This window comes from Fusarium sambucinum, chromosome II (assembly GCF_050947815.1).
Source record: "Fusarium sambucinum isolate potato_lamoka chromosome II, whole genome shotgun sequence".
Classification (NCBI taxonomy): domain Eukaryota; kingdom Fungi; phylum Ascomycota; class Sordariomycetes; order Hypocreales; family Nectriaceae; genus Fusarium; species Fusarium sambucinum.
Window position 1 is genome coordinate 5195961 of NC_139293.1, and position 20775 is coordinate 5216735.

The window sequence follows — 20775 nt, forward strand, 5'->3', positions numbered from 1 at the left end:
TTCGATTGGATTGTTGCGTGGTAAGAGAAGTAATCATCCGACAACATTTATGATTGATGGACTACAATATTCCATCATTCTTATTCTGGACACGGAAGGTTCAAAAGTTTATGTTTCGATTTTATGAACACGCGAATTATTTACCAGGATGTGTTTCTGTTTAATTATGAGATTAATAAGAACGTAAATTGACTGGATATTTATCTTAAAGCTGGAATAAAGATGTATAAGTATGTATGTTGTTGTGATGGCATGCTGGGCACGTGAGATCCCTCAGCTTCGGCAGTTTCAAGGCATTTCTACCGGTACCAGTCCTCCGCATCTTTCCACGGTTATCAGTGAGATTAGTCAACGTAGCAACTAGTCTGTTCGCACCATCTCAGCATCCCACTGGGGAATGTCGAGTCCAACTACCTTTCCTGCCCTAATATTGAATCGAACATACATCTCGGCATCGGCACCAATTTCCTGCCAACTGATACATGTTGGTGTACCCATGTCAATCAGGGCACTTTTATCCTGAAATAGAGCGACGAACTGGTGTTGACTTTCGTCTTTGACGTTGGTAGGGTATACTCTGAAGTCAAGATCGTTTGACTTTATCCCCAGTCTCTGAGCAGTGCGGTCCTTGATGTTTACCCCGTCTATGACAAGTTTCTGGACAGCTAAACCGTGGCCGTCGCGCGTCGTGTTGAGAAAAGCCATCGAATTTTCATCGCCCCTGAACTGACCAGCATACCGAGCCTCTGTCTCCGCAACTGCAATCTGGGAGAAATACCCAATGACTTCGCTGACAATATCAGCATGAACATTGAGATCCAGCTTTCGATCCTCGACACTGCTATCATGAGCCAGAATGGCAAAACCGGCGTTAAAGTCAGTGGTGAGGCCAAAGTAGCTAGCATATTTTCCAATGGTGCCGGCTTTCGTCAAAGCGTCCATAATAGGACGGATGTTCTGTCCGGCGCGGTAAACTTCCCAGGGACGACCGACACCGTTGCGGAGGTTGGAAGTATCAGCGTGAGACTTGAGCCATCGACGACTGACAGTTGAAGGAAGTATGTCGGAAGCAAGCATCGAGTGGCCGGCGCGAGCAAGGTCTTCCATGGAGCTTACAAATGACAATGCACTTGAACGCGTTAGTAAAACAAATTAATTAATCGTCGGCTACACTCACCCAGGTTCTCCGATAATAGATGTGTTGAGACTTTCCATGGCAAAGATGTCTTTGCTATCATGGCTCAAAATACCACTGGTAGTCAAGTTCAAAGGGTTCAAAAGAGTATCTCCAAGGATGGACGACCAATCACTGCCGCTTTCTCTTTCCATAGCGAAGACCAGAAGTTGCCAAGCTGCGTAAGACAGCACAGGAGTCGTGTCGGGTAAGAAGTAAGGCGACTTGGTAGCAAAGGCCTCCTTGAAAGCTACGAACTAAGTTAGTATGGTGTTCTCCGAGCAGCCATGGATATTCTCTTACATTCCCAATCACAGGGCTCGCCCACCACACACGCGTTGGCTGCGATCATGTTAGTCTTGTATGTAGTGATGTTGGAGAAGAAAATGCTTACACTCGCGACTGAGTCCAGACACTTGACCAGCCAGAGCGCCAATTGTGATGTCGTTCCACAATGGAGCGTATGGACTGTTGACATCAGACAGTTCAGGGAGATACTTAGTAATGGGTGTCTCCCACTGCTCGCCCATCTTGGCGAGCCAGGTATACACAGTAAATACCATAGTAACATCGCCGATAGGGAATCTAGTAGCCAAAGTGATGTTTTCGTTGGACATCTGATCCTCCGGAGACATGTAGTGATACTGGAAGAAGATAGGATCATCTCGGAGTTTCTCGTCTCCGCCAAAGATGATAACCGAGAAGGAGGTGGTGTTGACGTTTATCGGGCCATATTTATCACTGCCACCATTGTGAATAAGGTCATCAAACATTTTTGTAAACTTTGAGACCACTCCCTGGATAGACTTTGAAGATACGTCAATGGTCGGTGGGGGATAGTATGCTCCGAGGGGAGCACAGCCAAAGAAACTGATGTCTTCTTCATTGCTTGTGGTTTGTGAGAGAGCTACCGCCACGGTACCCAAAATGGACGGAAATATAAATGGATGCATAATCTTCAACTAGAAGGGATATTGATACTGGTTGTTGCAATGGTAGTGAGATGATATCGAGTAGAATGCCATATTTTCAGCCATGAGTTCTCGTCTTTATACTCGAGTTCATCCGCTAAACAAAATTCACGTTCGCGCTTTACGCCAGTCACAAGTGACGAGTAGATACTTAATGGAGGCTTAGATATGTGGCTCCACGGATGATTAGGGATCTTTGGATGACCGAAATTACGAATTATACGTCAAACGGTGTGCAGCCAATGACATACACAGTTCAGAGCTCTTACTCCGTACCTTAGTCCGACTTGCTCCGTACGGCATAAGCTTAGTCCGCATCTTAGTCCGTACCAAAATCGTTAGTCCGACTCGGATCAACGAGTGATGAGTGAGTGACAAGACATCCAGGGACGAAAAAAATAAAATCATATGTAAAGGACAATTATCTAGCTCGCCCATGCGAAGTTGATGGGAAATTCGATTGGATCTGCGAAAAGAAAAGTGCTTATGTCCAAGTCTGGATTCTGATACCACTCCGACCCAGTACCCATGTTCCAGTTTTGGTACGACAGGGAAAGGCTGACGGGCATCCCGTTGGTATGGTCGCTGAGTGATATTGAAGGTTGTGAACCGGAAGAAGGGCTTATAGATGAGGTTGACTCTGCTGTATGTTGTGCAACTTGAGATAGGTACCAATTTTCCAACCGTCGTATGCGCTTCACTATGCCGTGGAAGGGATGGTCTGGTGGTGCGTCTGTTCCGGGCACAGCTTCAAATCGGAGGACGAGTTGACGAAGGGTATGGTTCATATCCAGGAAGCGTCGAAGATGTTGGGTGAAGCCTGAAACGCTACCCCGGGCAGCTATGAGATCCAGACGTACGGCTAAGTTTAAGGCACAATTCATCATGATCCAGCCCATGTTGGACATTGCTACTTCTTCACCCTGCGGCATCACCAGAATCACACCAATGAGGGATCTCGTGGCCGACATGCTTGTAGACAGCCATTCATTCAGAGTCGTCTCGTCTTGGAACGGGTTCTGAAACTTGTCAAGACCAAAGGCTGTTCCTCGTGGTGAGGATTGGCTAAGCATGAGTTCAAGAATATGTATCTGGAGAAGCAAAGGTGCTAGCAAACATCAAATTAGACATGAAGCAAAATACAGTAACGGTTTCACTTACGGCTTTCACTCAACGGGAAAGGTAATGTCGATTTGATGTTCGAACACTGCTGTGTAATCTCTTGACTTTCAGTGAAGAATTGTAAACCATTGTCAGTCGGCGCAGTTTTGCAGACAAGGTCTTCAATGTTCTCAATTAGAGCCTGTACTTGTATCACATAAGGCAACAATTTGTCAGTGGGATACTGGTTGAGTGAGGCGAGATGATCACAACAAGCCAGAAGGTACGTAGTGTTGAAGACTTGGCGTGATTTCTGAAGAATGATAGAAGAGCTTCAATTGCATCAGTACTAGTTTCGTGTCTAGTTTCATGATTGGCGTACCTGGATGACAAGTAATATGCCCCTGCAAGAGCTCGCATCTCGTCTGGCTGCCAATCAGGCTTGTTCTGATACCTGCCACCTTCAGCACTCCATAGCTTAGGCTTTCGAGGTCGGTCAAGCCGCAGATCGCTGATTATACTCGTTATAAGGTGGAGATGTTGAATGTATCGCTTTGGTTTTGGTTGATAATGCGCCCTGGGTCGTTAGCAATTGAAGTCTTCATCTTTTCTGAGCAACTTTACCATGCAACATGAATAAGCAGTCCTTGCAGCAGATCCAGTTGGTTAAAGTCACCCTCGACCATCCTCACTGCAACTATCTGCTTGAATAGGTTGCCAAGTGCAACTTGTGTGGTTACGTCGTTGTATGACGCAGCAGCTAGCATAGCCAGGCACGCATATGGATGTTGAGAGTTTAGTTCTTCAACAGAACTATCGCCAGGGAAGAGGACGAATGGAAAGTATGGAATAAACCGACATCTGAAAGTTTCCAAGAGTTGTTGCCCCTGGTCAAAGGTCAAGATACCTTGTTCAAATGGGTTCAATGATGCATCTCTGTTGAGGATATCTTGATCCCCTTCATTGTCCCGTGCTTGCTGTTGTCGATTTCCTGGTGATTTAGATGACCTGCCCGATGCAGACTTCACACCTAATCTTTCCCTGTAGTGTCTACCTTCAGTTCAATGAACATTTTATTAGAGACAGTAGACTGACCGTTGACGGTTCACATTTTGGCGTCGTCGAGCCTGGTTGAAAATACACGTCTTACCAAGTCGTAGGCATCGGTCGCATAAATCAGAATCCTGCGTCTTTTCACAACGAATCTTTAGATGAAAACATGTCTGACATGTTTTCAGTAAAGGCATGGGCGAGCGACGATCATCTGACGGACTCATTGCTAAAAGATGTTAAACTTAAAAGGTAGACGGGGATAGCACGTTTTTTAGCGAATGTTTGTTGGGAATAACATGATAACGAAGGATCTGGTCACGTGAACTTCCAAAAATCCGAAATCCGTCCTTTAGGATGAGGCTGTGCATTGGACGCGTAATTCGCGTCTGAAAAACGTCGTAATGAGGGAGGTTTGGGTGGTTACACTCCTTCCTACTATTGAATTCTTGTTGAGCAATTTCTGTATCTCAACTACCTATTCATGGACAAGTAGTAGGGGATATCATCTTGGAAGGAATGAAAGTGTGTATAGGGTAAGATACGCGTGTATTGAGACGCGATATTGTGACACTACACTAACTCCGGATAGATCCGCAAATGGACATAGAAAATAGAAATAAGGTGGCTGCTCTAGATTGTTTCCTTTCCAGTAAAGCATTATTGTATGTCACAAGATGTGGACCAGAACAGACTCCAAATTTGACGCAGTGATGTGGTAATTGCTTTCAACTGTCTGCTTTATAAGATGAGGCATGGCTGGCATTGCCCAACTCACGCCACCCATGATATTTATAAAAAGTAGCGTAATCCAATGTTCAACTTGTCCAATGTCATTAGCTGGAATAATTATGATGTGGAAGTTTTCGATGACACACCATATCAATGGTTCATCCCCAGACATAAAGTGATGCCTCAACCCCCAACGCCAAGCAAAACTCGGACCACATTGCAGCCCTGGCCATGCTTGTAGACATCTGTCACTAAGGCCGGCAACGGCTCATTTACCGCTGATTATTCCGTCCGCTCAACGGTGTGAATCGACCATGTTTGCGGGGAACCACGACCCCCAACTCCGGTTCTGGCACTGATCGTCAAATAATCTTTTAAGTTGACACTAAAACCCGTCATATGGGCCTTTTCACACCTTGAAAAGGGCAGCTGCTCGGGCCTTCCTAAACCGATGCCCGAAATGCAGGGGTTTATTGACTTGGTGACTGCGAATTGTGCTGAACAGGGTATACAAACCGAAATTAGCTGCATAATCTCATTGTGACTCTCAATGGCGTCACTTGCCATATAATAGTATTTATAAGAGTCTGTCAACAATCTGTATTGTCTATTCATCTTCTACATCACTTTCAGTGTAATTCCAAATTTGGTAGTCGTTGCAAAATGCTGCGACAAGCCGTCCACTCTTTTCTACTCGCCGCACTGGCGGGCCAGACAATCGCAGCTCCAAGCAACTCCTCATCAGCTGCCAAAGTCCACTGGCTCGGCGAAAAACCCAACTTCACCTCAGGAACTACCTTTGGTGTCCCTTGGCCCCAATCAAAGCATTTCCCCAAAAGCACAAAGTTCACAGCCTCAGGTGCATCCGGTCAAAATGTCGATCTTCAGACTTGGGTTACTGGCTACTGGGCTGATGGCTCAGTTAAGTGGACTGGTCATGCGATCCCTGCCTCAGAGGATGTCCTTGATGAGTACATCGTCAAAGCTGTAGCTGGCCATGATGGTATCAACTCGACTGTGTCCACTGGTAGTGGGAAGGATACTCCCAGAGTCTCAGTCACTCAAACATCAAGCGACATCAAAGTCGACACTGGAAAGGTGACCGCTGTTTTCCCCAAGAAAGGCTCGGTCATCGTCAAGGAAATCCAAACCAACGGCAAACGTATTGCCCAAAATGGCAGACTTGTGCTACAGTCTCGATCTAGTGTATCGCATCCTTCTGACGAGGACGGCGAACCCTTCAAAACACTTCGTTTCCAGAGCAGCATCGACAATGTAACAGTCAGCGACCAAAACTCGGCACGAGCTCTGGTCACCGTTCGAGGCAAGCACGAAGCAACCGACAAGTCCGGCCACGATTCATGGCTACCATTTGTCCTTCGCTTCTATCTCTATTCTGGTTCTGAGTCAATCAAGATCATCCATAGCTTAGTATTTGACGGCGATGCTGAGAAAGACTTCATCTCCGGCCTGGGTCTTCGTTTTGACGTTCCGCTCGAAGGCGAAGAGCTTTACAATCGCCATGTGCGCATTGCTGGTGTTGATGGAGGCCTTCTCAGTGAGGCTGTCCAAGGTGTTACAGGTCTTCGAAGAGACCCTGGTGCCAACGTTCGAGCTGATCAATTTGATGGCAAAGAGTTGCCCGATAAGTCTACATGGGACGTTCGGGTTTCAAGCCGTATGCATTGGATCCCCCCTTGGAACGACTACAGCTTGAGCCAACTCTCATCTGATGGGTTCACTCTCAAAAAGAGAACCAAGCCTGGCCAGAGCTGGGTCACTATTCCCGGAGGCTCTCGTGCGGAAGGACTTGCATACCTTGGTGGTGCTACCGTTGGAGGTCTGGCGGTTGGTCTCCGTGACTTCTGGAAGAGGTTCCCAACTGGCTTTGACATCTCTTCTGCGGCTTCTGATACTGGCTCCATCACTTTGTGGCTCTACAGTCCCTCTGCTGATCCTTTGGATCTTCGTCCGTACCATGATGGACTTGGACAGAAGAACTACACCGATCAGCTTGATGCTTTGGAGATTACTTATGAAGATTGGGAGGAGGGCTTTGATACTCCCTATGGCATCGCTAGGACTAGCGAACTCTATCTTGTTGCATTTGACAAAACCCCCTCTCAGGATACTCTCGCTAGCTATGTGTCTCAGATCAACAACCCCCCTGTCCTCGTTCCCGAGGGTGAGTACATCAGCAAAACCAAAGCCCTTGGATCATACTGGGCCCCTGCAGATACCTCTAGTGCCGCGTCAAAGAAGCTGGAAGACAACATCGACTTCCTTGCAAAGTTCTACCAGTACGAGGTCGAGCACCGCAGATGGTACGGTTTTCTCGATTACGGTGACTTCATGCACACATACGACCCAGACCGACATGAGTGGCGATACGACATCGGTGGCTATGCTTGGGATAACTCTGAGCTCTCACCTGATTTGTTCTTCTGGCAGTATTTCCTCCGCACAGGCCGCGAAGATATCTATCGATTTGCTGAGGCCTTGACACGCCACACCGGTGAAGTGGACGTTTACCATATTGGCAACTGGAAGGGACTCGGAACCCGACACGGTGTTCAGCACTTTAGCGACAGTGCGAAGCAAGCTCGTATTTCGCAGCCCCAGTACAGGAAATACTTCTACTACCTTTCTGGTGGTGATGAGCGTATCGGAGAGCTGTTTGAAGAGCTTCTTGATACGGACAAGACGTACGGTGTTCTTGACCCTCAACGAAAGGTCCGGAAGGACGGCTGGGTTCCCACGCCAGACGCAACAGTGGCCTTCAGTTTGGGAACAGACTGGGGTGCTCTTGCGGGTGGCTGGTTGATCGACTGGGAGCGCCGGGGTTCAAGGTGGGAAGAGTCCAAGGCCAAACTCACCAGCACAGTTGAAAGCATCGCGAAGCTTAAGAATGGATTTGTCACAGGCAATGGTCTCTACAACCTCCAGAACTGGACACTTGGTCCTCCTCCTGCTGATCCGGACAACAAGGGCCACGTAGATGTCTCACATCTCTCAGCTGTCTTCGGTCTACCTGAAGTGGTATCCGAGCTGATCGAGTATGTTGGTGACGATCTTCCCAAAGGCTTCAAGCAAGCGTGGCTCGACTACTGCTACTATTTTGAAGCTACGGCCGCCGAGCAACAGGCACGCTACGGAAAAGACTTTGGAAAGTTGAACTTGTACCAAGGTCACTCACGCCTCACAGCTTATGCGGCAAACCAGCAAAAGAATGGGACTATGGCGAATCTCGTTTGGGAGAAATTCTTCAACAGTGACGGTTTTAAGGCACCCAACGCCACTTTCCAGACAACACTTATCCCCGATCACGAAGGACTTGTACCTGGAAAGGAGGCACCATGGGTCTCGACTAATGATGTTGCGCAGTACGGATTGGCTGTAATCCAGAATCTTGCTTTAGTGAGGGATTCCCTTGAGGATTTTAAACCCAAGGCTTGAGCTTTGACGTTCATTGAGAACCTTTCTTTTGTTAAGACGTGTTAATTCTAATGCTTGGTATACATGTCTTATGAATACATTTATTTGGCTTCTTATCTTCATCTTCAATTCTAATCGAGAGGGGTCATTGGTTCCCTCAAGTCTCTCTGCTCCTTGATAGACTCCATTGTGACCATCTTCGTAATGAGTATGCATGATTAATGCATCAAATCACTCAACTATCCAAACAAACCCATTCTTGCCTGGACCATTCTCCCAAGACATGCGACAGTCTATATTGCCTATGACGCAACTATCATCCGGCTGGAATCCTTGATTTTTAGAGAAGAGCTTTATGGGCTGTTAAGCCAACGTCTCTATTTCTCTATTAGTAATTAGATACATTCAGGATGTTCTTGCAATTTGACTTACTGCCGATAGTCACCATCTATGTCTGTGAACGACGCATCTGCTCTATTTGAAGCTTCATCTGTGCGATATCGCGCTTCAGTTCAGCGTCCTTGAGTCTGAGCCCTGCCTTGATGGCCCGTGTCTCAGCAGCAATGCTCTCAATCTCCCGCTTCATCTCGACTGTGTAGACGTAAACGTATTCGACCTTTTGCGGATAAGTAGTGGTGATTTCTGCTGACTTTGGCATTGATGGACAATAATGTGAGAATGACAGCGGCGTGGTTGGCTGTAATCTGTGGCCATTGATAGGGGAAGAAGATGTACGTGATCCCTTGATCACGCGAGAGACGCGATCAATACGTTGCTGATTCATATCCAGAAACGGGGAGGTCCAGCTAAAATGCGGTGTTCCTCCTCTTTTTGATTGCAAGTTGAGAGTTAATAATGAATCACTAGGACGGGGTCCTCGGAATATTTATAAGTTGTAAAGACGTCGGCTGAAGTAAGTGGAGTATTAGACACTGAGTAACAGCTTTGAGTTCATGTTGAATTTATTGAGTTTACATAAATTGCAACTTTTGATGTTCTCCGGGAAACCGAAACTTTGTTATACCTAGACCACGCACGAATCTAGGCCCCTACAGACCCTGATCAAGCTTTATCTTGTCCTTGTCCGCCTGTCAAGAAGGGCGTCACGGGTAGACAGCCAATATTCTTTAATTTCATCCAAGAATATAGCCTATAGAAGAGCTGTCCTCGAACTATCAAAAGTGTCAGATTTTATAAAATTATATTGGGTGACCTGTTCATTACCTTCTCTTCGTATCTCTTTCATTTCATTCTCTAGTCGCCGTCTAGCTGCCCACAAATCGTTCAAGTGTCGGCTCCTCCTTTCGAGCAGTGACTCGAGCAGATCCATGTCTTTCCAATGTTCGCGAGGCACATGCTTATGGTATATATCAATTTCATCCAGTAAGTCTCTGACGTGCTTCTTGAAGGTCCGTATGCAGTCTTTGTTGTGCCCAAGTTTCTGCTTTAACACGGATGAATAAATGCGGCGACCGAAGATGGGTTGACAGTGGTTCGATTCTCTTTTCTTGACGTGGCACCACGGATGGGTCATTTTGCGATTTGGGGAGTTGGAAGTGTTTGTTGTATGAATTTGAGTGCAAGTCGCGTGAACATCGACATTTCTTAGTAAACAAGTTCAGATTTATTATCATTCAATGTAATCTAATGAATAATGTCCTAAAGAAAAACCCTATCTGAAATGTTAGAGTAACGTTTTACATCTAAGTTGCCATACAGCCCACAGTAAAGGTTAAGAGCTACGCGTCGAAAGCATGGTAGCCTACAATCTGTAATTAGAGTGGATATTTTTGAGCATGAAAGGAAGTAAAGTTCCGATATCACGATTTGTAAGTAGAAAAGATAAGGGCATGCTTCAAGTTTCGACTGATTACGCGGATGACGATCACGAGCTTCTGCGTGATTAGGTTTAAAAATATTCATTATGACATAAGCTTCGACTATTACATCCCTAACCCCCCTTTAAGCCTTCATAACCTCAGATAGACGGACAACGCTAGCGCTAATAGTGTTGTTACCACCTGCAGGTGGCAAGATACCACCACCCATAATCATAAGCAGATCCGGGTTCTTCTTGAAAGTGAGGAGAGAACGGGTATAGGCAGTAGGTTGGGGAACATCCCACTTCTTCCAAGCAGATGCCTCACCAAGAGCCTGGTTGGTGAAGATCTCAGATCGAGTACCACAACTGACGACAATGGTACCATTCTTGCCACCATAAGGAGTCCAGACCACGTAGGGAGAGCCAGCAGGGGTAGTTCCGTCACTGGAAACAATCTGTTGGTGATCCTTGTTGAGGAACTTCTGAGGATCCTTGGAAAGACGGTAGTAGACAGGGAACCAGTAGGTGCTGCCAGCAGGAGGGTTGGGGCCGCCGCCGTACTCGTAGACGTAGATGTACTCATTGTTAGGCAGCTTGGCGACAGTGGGCATACCAGGACGAGCGAAGTAATCGGCATACTTCGTGTCCTCGACAACCTTGGACCACTTCTTGAGATCGGTGGTAGTTTGGTGGACAAGCTTCTGAGAGTGAGTGGCGTTGTCGCGCTGATCGGAGTAGTACAGAATGAGCTTCTCCTTGTAGGTCATCAGGAATGGCTCCCAGACAGGAGTGAGGCTATATTTTCGTTAGTATAATCTAATCAACCACTCGCGAGACTTTACTTACCCATGGTTAGGCAGAGCCTCGCCACCAAGAGCAACATGGCTGACAAACTCCCAAGTGTAACCCTTGTCGCGACTAGCATAAACTTCGATGAGGGTCTCGCTCAGATCCGAAGGGATACTGCTGCCCGAGCAAAGGACGGTTCCCTTGGGGTATTTTCCGAAAGCACGAGGAAGCTCATAAAGCTGGGGCTGGTATCGTAGACCCCAGTTGTTTTGGGTGTCTTTGACCTTGGAAATCTCCTTCCAGGTCTTGCCACCATCCTTGCTCCTGACAATTGGGAACCAGACATTAGGAGGCTCGGGAGAGTAGTTCTCCCAAGTGCCCAGCAGGGTGCCGTCAGACAGCTCAAGAGGACGGGCATAGAGGACCTGAGGATCTTTGTAGTTGGTGGGAGGATCGAAGATCTCAACATTGCTAAAGGTCTTGCCCTTCTGTGCAGGCTTTGCTGCCACAAGAGGCAGCAGGAAAGAGACGATGGCGGCGAAACGCATGATGAGGCCTGTCAGTGTTGACAATTGCAGGATGCTGAGGACAGAGACCACGATGGAGATGCGGTCGAAGCCCTCTATTATATAGGTGCCCAGCCATCAATCTCTATCACGTAACGAGCAAGGCCCCGCCCATGGCATGTCATCTCATGTGGCATCGTCATCCCCGTCATCCCCAGTATCAATGGAGTATAGCATAGTCAGTTTGTTTGACGCGGAGAAACTGAGCTCCAGATTCCGGGGTCGCGTCGTAATTAATCTGGGGAATCTGGGGATTGATTGGAGCGCGAATGAAGTTGGCCGAGAAAATAGAGACGCGCTCCAATTAACGCTGAAAGACTATCGGTGATGATCCTGGAACGGTTGGTGGGCATGCAAGGGTCTGGATGTTTAGTCGACCTTGACGTTGCGGGGACGAGAAGCGGCGAAATTTAATAGGAGCAAAAAGGTTTGTGGTCTCGGTCAGTTGGAGCCCGAGATCAGCAGCTTGATGAGATGAAAACATAATGCCTCAATATGGTATGGTTAGTTGATGCATTCCCTGTCGGCTACATACAGCGGAATTTGACCCTGGCTAATTTTCGGTAGCCTCGGCTCCTCACTATGAATAAGGTTTTTGATGGTGAGGCTCATCACAGGCACGAGACTTGATTGCATGGTCATGTTGTATCGACCTCTTGTTATTCTATTGCTTAACCAAACAGCTGGGTATCCCATCGCTGATATATTACCGGACCAAACAGAGACGCCCATTACATCCCAACTCATTAAACCCCAAAAGTCCTTCCCGCTCAACGCCCGCTAGTGTTCACTAATTAATACTTGTTCAGATCATATGAACTCTTCTGGCGTAACATCTTGCCCTTCCAGAAGAATAGCCATGGCACCGGAATGAAAGCCAGGCTAATAAAAGCAAACACGCTTCCAGCCCAGTTAATCCCCATCTCCTGGTACATTTGGAACACGAAGTTGGGGAACGCAGCACCAAGTGCAAAGCGGAAGATTCCGTTTGCCGCAACAGCTGATGACAGGTCTGCGGGCTTGAATGCGCTGGCCAAATAGGCTAGAGAGCTCAGGAATGAAGCCATTGTTCCCCAGGCGAAAGGGACGCCAGCCATGACAGGGACGATCCAATGCACCGATGCATCAGGGGCCCATGCATACCACTATTTCCAGTTAGCTTAGCGGGCCACTTGCAGTGATCTGGAGATACTAACGAATAATCCGATTGGTACGAGTATACTTCCAACCAGCGCTGCATACAGTCTATGCTCTGGTGCCACTCTGTCGCCGGTTCTGGCCACTTGCTTCTGGTAGATAGTTGCGTCAAAGACAGCAAATGTGACAAGACCCAGGAGAATACCTATATCGGTTAGTTCCGCCTGAGTTATACGAGCAGTTAGGATAGCTTACCAATGATGAGGCCTATGTAGCAGAGACCAATTTGTCGTGCATCGAATTGGTAAACGGTAGAGTAGACATAAGTGTAAGAACCGAAGAAAGAGAATATCATGGCGAATGAAAAGCCAGTGTAAAGGCCTAGAACAAGTGACACAGGCTACAAGTCATAATTAGTAAATGCGAAGAGAGAACCTAGAGAATAAGGAACAAACCTCGAAAATGCACATATGCCATGGCGTAAGCATAGCTTTCCCGATCTTTTGCATCTCCGTTGCAATACCTTGACTCTTGGGATGTCTACCAAGTCTCTTGGCACGCGCAGCAAGAATCTGTTTCTTGGATGTCTCGGAAGAAAAGAAGATGGCGATAGCGACGGGAGTCAGAATACAAAGAACTACCCAAATTCCCCACTTCCAATCACCATACTGTTCGATGGCGTACGATCCGATCAGAGGTCCCATGCTAGGACCAAGGAAAGGTGCCAGCAAGTATGCAACGCCTACACGACTGACTTGACTCGGCGGCCAGAGGTCAGACATGGTTCCTGCACCCACCGCCATAACACCACTTCCACCCAGTGATGCAAAGAATCTGAAGATGACAAGGGCTGCAAAGTTATCCGAGGCCACGGCTATGGCGTTGCAGATGATAAGTATGATGATGTTAACTTTATAGACGGCAAGACGGCCGTGGAGATCAGAGATCGGAGCGGCGATACAAGGGCCAAAGACAAATCCGATCGTGTAGAGGGTTATAGGAAGAAGGGCGACGTTTCTGCTGGTCTCTCCAAATTGTTGCATAATGCCTGGAAGGCCTGCGACAAGTGTTGAGATACCTGTTGTTCTGTGTCATGGTTGGTCAGCATAACCTCCAGGTTCATCGGGCTAGACACTACATACAGGCCGAATGTGTATATCGCTGGTATGGCAGTGTGGACGACTTTCTTCCACAACGACCAGTTCATCGGGTTCTCTGGATCCTTCTCTCCATCCCAATCCAACTCTTGTGTTGAGTCCGGCGCGATCGAACCGTTACGTGTGGAATCCTTCTCGCTCTGGCTAGGTCGGTCTGACTCGAACGAATGCCCTTCAAATTGTGTGGCACCGCTATACCGCGTGTAGTCGGGGAACCCAGGAAACCCGGGATTTCCAGGGTATCCGGGCTGTCCTGGCTCGGGATCCCTCATTAATCTGTGTGATTCAGACATGATATAAACGATGACGCTTGCTGAAAGAATTATGAGATGAAATAATACACAGATCTGATATCAGATACACGCCGTACATATATACAGCTGTTGGGTCACAATGCCTTGATTCACAGATCTCCCATCGAAACGGTGTGCTGCTTATTGTCAACACGTCAGTCGATGGTGGAGTGGCTGCAGCATGATTCCAACAGCGCCTGCTGTAAGCTGACGCAGAGGTTTTACTGTGCTGAACATCTAACTAAGTGGAGGCAAATAAGCACTGCTGTTATGCTTAGACCAACTTAGCCTCGCTAGCAGCATAGCCAATGTGTTCAGACGACGTAGCAGGTGACAAATGACCAGTGACTTGTCTGATCCGCAATATTGTAATGGAATCTGATAAAGGAAAACACCTGATGTGAGTCGCAACTTGGCAAAGACGTCAGTGAACTGATATCATCGCTTTAATTCTTGGCATTCATAGTCCTACTTCGATATTCAGTTTCAGAATGGTGTACGAAAGGAATGGCGATGATCGCCTACATGGTAGTATAATCCTCCCCGAGTTTGTGTCATCAATATGGATATCTCGGAAATAATGAGCATCCGTGCCACGTCCCTACTTGATGATGATCAAATCTCACTTAATCGACGTCAGCGAGAAGCTCAATTGGCGGTGCATATAGCCCAATCTGACAGCGTAAGCGCCGTCAGCACCGCAAAAGCCAACCACGCTTATCTCTGGAGCTTTAGCACACAAAGATCCATCTTTTGATTACTCTATTCAGGTCTTACACGCCGCTAGATAACATGCGACTCAGCCTCTTTTGTTTCTCGCCAATCTTTCCCGAATAACTCTACAACCCACACAAGATTTCCATATCGTTGCTTCGCCTGTTCCCAAAATGTCCACCGACGCCGCTCACTCAGCAAAGGCCAAGCCCCTCTCCTACATGGAGAAGCTGTCTGATGAGGTCTTCTTTTATAGACCTTCTACTAGTGACTCAGCCACTAGCGGGTCCATGCCGCCAAAGCTCATCATTGTCGCCAGCTGGACCAATGCGCTTGATGCTCACATCGCCAAATATGTCGACAAGCATAAGCAGCTATACCCAGCTGCGCAAATTCTACTAGTCAAGAGCTTTAATAGGACCTTTTTTGATACAAAGGCCCTCGCACGTTTTGTGGGACCGATGGTGCCAGTAATCAGGGCTGCGGTTCTTGAGGGTGCATCCTCGACTACGGAACCGAATATCTTGATCCACATCTTTTCCAACGGTGGCTCATCGTCCATCTCAGCCTTGTATGATGAGTATTCTATTTCCGCTCGCGGGGATGAGGATCCTTTTCTCCCGCCTCATGTTATGATCTTTGACTCAGCACCGGGTGCTCAAAGAGCTTCAACAACATATGCATTCTTTGTTGTTGGTTTCTCCAAGCTTCAACGTCTTTTTCTATCGCCGCTTATCTATATCGCTGCATTTTGCTGGCAGCTGATTAGGAATCTTGGTGCTACAAAGGATTGGCTAGTCTACTGGGGTAAGACCCATAACGAGGCAGCAGGCAAGAAGGAGCGTGAGCTTCGCAGGTCTTATATCTACAGTGACACGGACGATCTTGTTCTACATACTGACTTGGAGACTCAAGCCTCGCAAGCTGTTGAGCTGGGCTTCAATGTGCGGATGGAAAGGTTCGATGGTTCAAAACATGTTGCTCATGCTAGACATGATGATGAGAGGTACTGGAGGATTGTGCAAAGGACTTGGGATGGCTTTTAAGCCTTATAACCATCCAGACATATGTCCTTTTATATTAGTCTTTAAAATTCAGTCGTCAGCCGATCTTTTACCTCTTACCTTAGAGCATTGTCAAGTGTGAGGCTCGCTTCAAATTTAGACTCCATCGCGAAAAGCTTTATGAACGCGAAGCATCTTACTGCTACAACCGGGGACTCGATAATTAAGGTAACTCATACATATTCACACTTAGAAATTGTCCCTTCGTCGGTAGTCATCGTATGACAGATGGATCCTTGTCAATGTTTTACCCCGTTTGGCACAGCCAACGCACGAATGACATATTTCGACCAGGATTTTCGGCCAGGGTTGTGAACAGTTGATAAGAGAGATCATTCGTTCAGTGAGGGGAAATTCTGTTTTACCCTGCCACACGATGCGCGATTAATTCGAAATGCCGGAACCTACTGTTGACCACGAGAACGTTATCGAGCCTGATGAAGAGGTCTTTCAGTCTAGCTGTGATCGTGATATTGTAAACTGACAACCTGCAGAACGAAGATGACCGAGACTCTTCCCTCGGCTCTGTGCGTTGCTTTCCTCGTTTCTCCTCATAGCTAAGCTAATCTCAATCGTTTACTCAGATCAATGCATCAACGTCCGAAAGCTTAAGAAGCTCCATCTTAGACTATCGCAAAGAAAATGGCCGAACGTACCATCGATACAAAGATGGAAGTAGGTCTCTATCCCTCACTTTTAGTTTTTTGAGCTGATCAATCCAGAATACAATCTCCCGAATGATGACATCGAGAAGCAAAGACTGGGTATGACAACTCTTGGCTACACATACTTGCATATATTGATACTTGGCGTCAGACCTCCAGCATAACTTGTTCCTCCTGATGCTCGACAACAGACTAGGATTGGCACCTCCGAATGATCCTGGTGCCAAGGTGAAGCGCGTTCTCGATATAGGGACAGGCACTGGAATCTGGGCGATTGATTATGCCGACGAACACCCCGATTCCAAGGTTATTGGTGTCGACTTGTCCCCGATTCAGCCTGATTTGTATGACTCTCTTCTTACTCTTGGACCTTGCTAACTAAGGGATTATGGGTAGTGTTCCGCCAAATGTGGAGTTCTTTATCGACGATATTGAAGAGCCGTGGACATTCTCTGAACCTTTTGACTATGTCCACAGTCGCATGATGACGTTCAGCATCAAAAGCTGGCCTGATCTCGCCAGCAACATCTTCAAGTAAGTATGTTTCCTGCCAACACGCATAGTCTCTTATCCAGACAGCAATCTTGTCTCCGGCGGGTACGCAGAACTTCTCGAAATAGATCTCTTCGCCAAGTCGGATGACAGCACTTTAGACGAAGACCACAATCTATCAAAACTCATCCACCTTCTTGACGAGGCCTCAACCAAGATTGGTCGCCCATTCCAAGACAACAGAAAGAACAAAGACATTCTACGCGATGCTGGCTTCGTCGATGTTGTTGAGACGGTCTTTAAATGGCCCAGCAACGCTTGGCCAAAGGATAAGAAATACAAAGAGCTTGGACAATGGAACAACTTGAACATGGACGACTTCAAAGGGCTTGAGGCTCTTTCCATCGCCGTCTTGACTAGAGTGCTTGGTTGGAGCCAAGAGGAGGTATCAGTCTTCCTGGCCAAGGTCAGAGAAGACATTAACAACAAAGCGATTCATGCTTATTGGCCAGTGTATGTTCTGTCCGTCTTTTCCATGAGCAGTTGGTTAACTTATACAGTTACTCTACATATGGTAGGAAGCCGCTGGAGTGAAGTTCCATATGCTCTTCAGGAAAGTAGTCTAAGAAGATATTTGACTGTTATGGCGTCTCTTCAAGGTTGGCTACATCTAGGTTCTATGAGGGTCATTTTGGGGTGCAAATAGTCTCTCTATATCCATAAATAGAAACTAAATGCTTGAAATTACTCCGTTATTACACACGGGATATTACGCCTTGAAGCAGTCGACATGCTGACTGACACACCCTTCATATCGACATTAACCAAGGTGTCTATAATGGTTTCCTACCCCAAATAAATCTCATCGGGAAATATGCTCCAGCAATGGCCAACTCATCCTCTAGATCTCGCACCAACGTATCAAGTCGCTCGTCAGTCAATGGTTTGAGAGACGGGTCCAAAGCTAAGCCAGTCAGTATGAGAGTTATCTTCAGTCTAGTATCAAACTCACATTTGGCACCAGCTGCAAATCCCTTCGCAATGATTAAATCTGCCTTTATTCCTAGTCTCCCAAGCTCCTCATTTGTGTTGCGCTTACCAACAGCACGCAACGCCGTTCTCTCCTGGACATCTTCAAGCCCGGCGTCTACGAGCCATGATTTCATTTTTGGGGCCTCAAGAGGGTCGAGTCCGGAGGCTTGGCAGACAGCACGAATGCAGGCAAACATGTCGTTGTAGCACGGGTTCTCTTCGCTTGAGGTAGGGCAGACTCGATCGCAGTCGCCGATTTGAATCCAGCCACCAGGCTTGAGAAGTTCAATGTGCTGGTCGATTACAGATCGCTGTGCATCACCGGAACCAGCGGCTATGAGTATCATACGTAAGTTGATGAGATCGAAAGACTCATGCCAGATCTGGGGTGGAGGATCCCTGATGTCTTGTTTCGCATATGCGATGCCCTTCGTGACGGTATTGGGGAAGAAGGAAGTGTTGATATCAGTACCGAGAAACGTGTGCTCACTCCGGATTGTCTCAGGAATGGAGGATTGAACATCGCGCATCCATAGACCATCTGCAGTTCCGACATCAAGAATTGCCTGGGGAGCGCTGGTAAAGTCGAGTGGTGCAAAAACCAGGGTACCCTTGGCCGCCTGTTTAAAGCCGAGGTGATGTATGGTCAATCGGCCTATGTCACTGCTAACATCTTTTTCCTGAGCTTTCAGATACCATTCGGGGGTTGAGTACACTGCGTCTGTCATCTTGAATCGCTTTATTGGTGCCAAGTTAATTGACGCACGGAAGCTGACGGTGAGATTGTCGAGTAGATAGCCAGACCGATATGGATAATCCCTACCAGCAACATACCCTGCTTATTCTACCAATGTGGCACGGTTATCCAACTGTCAGCATTTACGCATGTTACCTTTGAGAGGTGCTACTATACTAGTCACCGAGTGCAATATGCAGGCTTTGTTTTCCTCCATAAGGAGCCACGGACCGCATCGTCTGTAGCTCTCAATCAATTAATAATTACAACAAGTTCTAGAATTACATCTAATTAATGATTAAAAGAGTCGGCTTCCTTTCCACTCTCAATACGGAAACCAAATACACTCTAACCCAAGCTGTGTGCTAGTGTCCGTTGACGCATATTACGATTCTACAGAAGGTAGAACGCAGAGGCCATCAACAGCGCCAGGCCGCCCAGAGCGGGCTTTAGCTGTGGGACACCGTCAGTCACTGGGGCAGCAATTTCTGTGGGTGATGCTTGAGCAGTATCTTTAGCGTTCTCGTCGGACATCGTCTTAGTTTCTGCATCAGAAGTTGTAGATGCTGTCGCTGCCGAAAATGTTTCTGAATTCGTGGCTGTAGCAGCAGTTTCGATTGAAGAAGTCGTGGAAGTAGTTCCTGCCAACTTGATACCGCAAACCTTCTCGACATCGAATGTGAAGTCAAGATTCCGAGCCTGACATTCATCGTGCTGCCTCTCAACAGATCCTACACGCATTGTTATTAGCGTCTTCGATTTGATAGGGCTCATTTACACTCACTCGTTACTACGATGGCCTCACAGTTCTTAGCCATGCAGCAAAAATACGCCTCGCGATACTTGTTTTGGGTGCACATGCAAGCTGGGTCGTTTGTGCATGAACCACCTGGAAATGAATCGTCAAAGCATCCATTCTGTGGAAGACGACCACATTAGCTTCAGGTCTTCAAGGGCGAAAAAAAAGGGAGACTTACGTCGCAATTTGATCTGCGGAGCTCAGCTTCCTGATCGAATTCAGGTGCAGCGATGGCACCAGAAGCCAGGATGCCGATAAGTATAATAGAGTTGGACAAGCGGACCATGGTGAAGATCTATCAGAATGATTGCTTAAACGAATGGCTTAGCGTTTGACTAGAGAGATCTACAAATTATCATACCAAAGAGGACAGCTCAGTGTTTTAATTAAATAGTCACTTTACGCGCCTCACTCCTGCGCGTTGAAATGAGTCGCGTTTGCTGCGCCCCGGAAATAATACGAAAATATGTAGACGCTTATCTTGATTAGGAAGGTCTTCAGGTCGCTGAGCGGGGTTATTTGGTTCCAGAGCGAACCAACAGTCTGATGAAGGAGTCGTGATGGTTAGAGGTTGTCTGTGTCTTGAAGCATTCAGATGAGATCATGTGGGATAAATACGAGATGACTCACCTTCTGAATCGCTGAGGGTATGTTGATGAGAGAAATCATGTTGTTCAAGTGAGTTTTGTAGTTGTCCTGGTCTAGTCACTGAGTTTGTGCGAAATACGCTGCTGCTAACTCTTCACTTTACTTGCCAAACACTCCTCGACGAAACCACGTCGGCAGTGACAACCTCTAAGCCTCAAAAACGTTTAAACCAGTTCTATATTTGGAGACTATGTTGTTCATTATTTATATTTCGGATGTACAACGCATTTTCGCTCACGAAAACGATGCCAGGGAGAAATATTTTGTTTATCTGTAGCTGTCTAGGGTAGTCGACTCGTGTTGGAATGACAGATCATGGAACCAACACTAATCAACAACAGGGGTCACGGAGCTTGTAAATGCCGACTCCCGATATCTTATCACTTATCTATCCTCCT

General features: G+C 47.0%; 10 protein-coding genes across 10 annotated transcripts; 3 read left to right on the forward strand and 7 right to left on the reverse strand.

Annotated features, from left to right (window-relative positions):
- Positions 1-360: 360 nt before the first annotated feature.
- FSST1_008676 (beta-lactamase/transpeptidase-like protein) lies at positions 361-1947 on the reverse strand (the record flags this gene model as incomplete). The annotated part of the gene is made up of 4 exons (XM_083225579.1): positions 361-1129; positions 1178-1424; positions 1478-1516; positions 1569-1947. 4 exons carry the CDS (start codon positions 1945-1947, stop codon positions 361-363), a joined length of 1434 nt encoding a protein of 477 aa, XP_083084637.1.
- A 623-nt stretch (positions 1948-2570) lies between these two features.
- On the reverse strand, positions 2571-4523 carry FSST1_008677 (Zn(II)2Cys6 transcription factor domain-containing protein; the record flags this gene model as incomplete). Its single annotated transcript, XM_083225580.1, has 5 exons — positions 2571-3253; positions 3307-3578; positions 3629-3823; positions 3871-4296; positions 4342-4523. 5 exons carry the CDS (start codon positions 4521-4523, stop codon positions 2571-2573), a joined length of 1758 nt encoding a protein of 585 aa, XP_083084638.1.
- Positions 4524-5691: 1168 nt separating this feature from the next.
- On the forward strand, positions 5692-8484 carry FSST1_008678 (uncharacterized protein; the record flags this gene model as incomplete). The annotated part of the gene is made up of 1 exon (XM_083225581.1): positions 5692-8484. The coding sequence occupies one exon, from the start codon at positions 5692-5694 to the stop codon at positions 8482-8484; it is 2793 nt and encodes a 930-aa protein (XP_083084639.1).
- Positions 8485-8911: 427 nt separating this feature from the next.
- Positions 8912-9121, reverse strand: FSST1_008679 (uncharacterized protein; the record flags this gene model as incomplete). The annotated part of the gene is made up of 1 exon (XM_083225582.1): positions 8912-9121. The coding sequence occupies one exon, from the start codon at positions 9119-9121 to the stop codon at positions 8912-8914; it is 210 nt and encodes a 69-aa protein (XP_083084640.1).
- Positions 9122-10425: 1304 nt separating this feature from the next.
- Positions 10426-11622, reverse strand: FSST1_008680 (sialidase family protein; the record flags this gene model as incomplete). Its single annotated transcript, XM_083225583.1, has 2 exons — positions 10426-11080; positions 11132-11622. 2 exons carry the CDS (start codon positions 11620-11622, stop codon positions 10426-10428), a joined length of 1146 nt encoding a protein of 381 aa, XP_083084641.1.
- A 508-nt stretch (positions 11623-12130) lies between these two features.
- On the reverse strand, positions 12131-14227 carry FSST1_008681 (uncharacterized protein; the record flags this gene model as incomplete). Its single annotated transcript, XM_083225584.1, has 6 exons — positions 12131-12167; positions 12442-12785; positions 12837-12982; positions 13033-13177; positions 13233-13863; positions 13920-14227. The coding sequence occupies 6 exons, from the start codon at positions 14225-14227 to the stop codon at positions 12131-12133; spliced, it is 1611 nt and encodes a 536-aa protein (XP_083084642.1).
- Positions 14228-15114: 887 nt separating this feature from the next.
- FSST1_008682 (uncharacterized protein) lies at positions 15115-15987 on the forward strand (the record flags this gene model as incomplete). The annotated part of the gene is made up of 1 exon (XM_083225585.1): positions 15115-15987. The coding sequence occupies one exon, from the start codon at positions 15115-15117 to the stop codon at positions 15985-15987; it is 873 nt and encodes a 290-aa protein (XP_083084643.1).
- A 412-nt stretch (positions 15988-16399) lies between these two features.
- On the forward strand, positions 16400-17756 carry FSST1_008683 (S-adenosyl-L-methionine-dependent methyltransferase; the record flags this gene model as incomplete). Its single annotated transcript, XM_083225586.1, has 8 exons — positions 16400-16450; positions 16500-16532; positions 16590-16680; positions 16728-16769; positions 16822-17014; positions 17067-17204; positions 17250-17675; positions 17723-17756. The coding sequence occupies 8 exons, from the start codon at positions 16400-16402 to the stop codon at positions 17754-17756; spliced, it is 1008 nt and encodes a 335-aa protein (XP_083084644.1).
- A 239-nt stretch (positions 17757-17995) lies between these two features.
- On the reverse strand, positions 17996-18922 carry FSST1_008684 (uncharacterized protein; the record flags this gene model as incomplete). Its single annotated transcript, XM_083225587.1, has 2 exons — positions 17996-18126; positions 18175-18922. The coding sequence occupies 2 exons, from the start codon at positions 18920-18922 to the stop codon at positions 17996-17998; spliced, it is 879 nt and encodes a 292-aa protein (XP_083084645.1).
- A 401-nt stretch (positions 18923-19323) lies between these two features.
- On the reverse strand, positions 19324-20015 carry FSST1_008685 (uncharacterized protein; the record flags this gene model as incomplete). Its single annotated transcript, XM_083225588.1, has 3 exons — positions 19324-19661; positions 19715-19847; positions 19908-20015. The coding sequence occupies 3 exons, from the start codon at positions 20013-20015 to the stop codon at positions 19324-19326; spliced, it is 579 nt and encodes a 192-aa protein (XP_083084646.1).
- Positions 20016-20775: the final 760 nt, after the last annotated feature.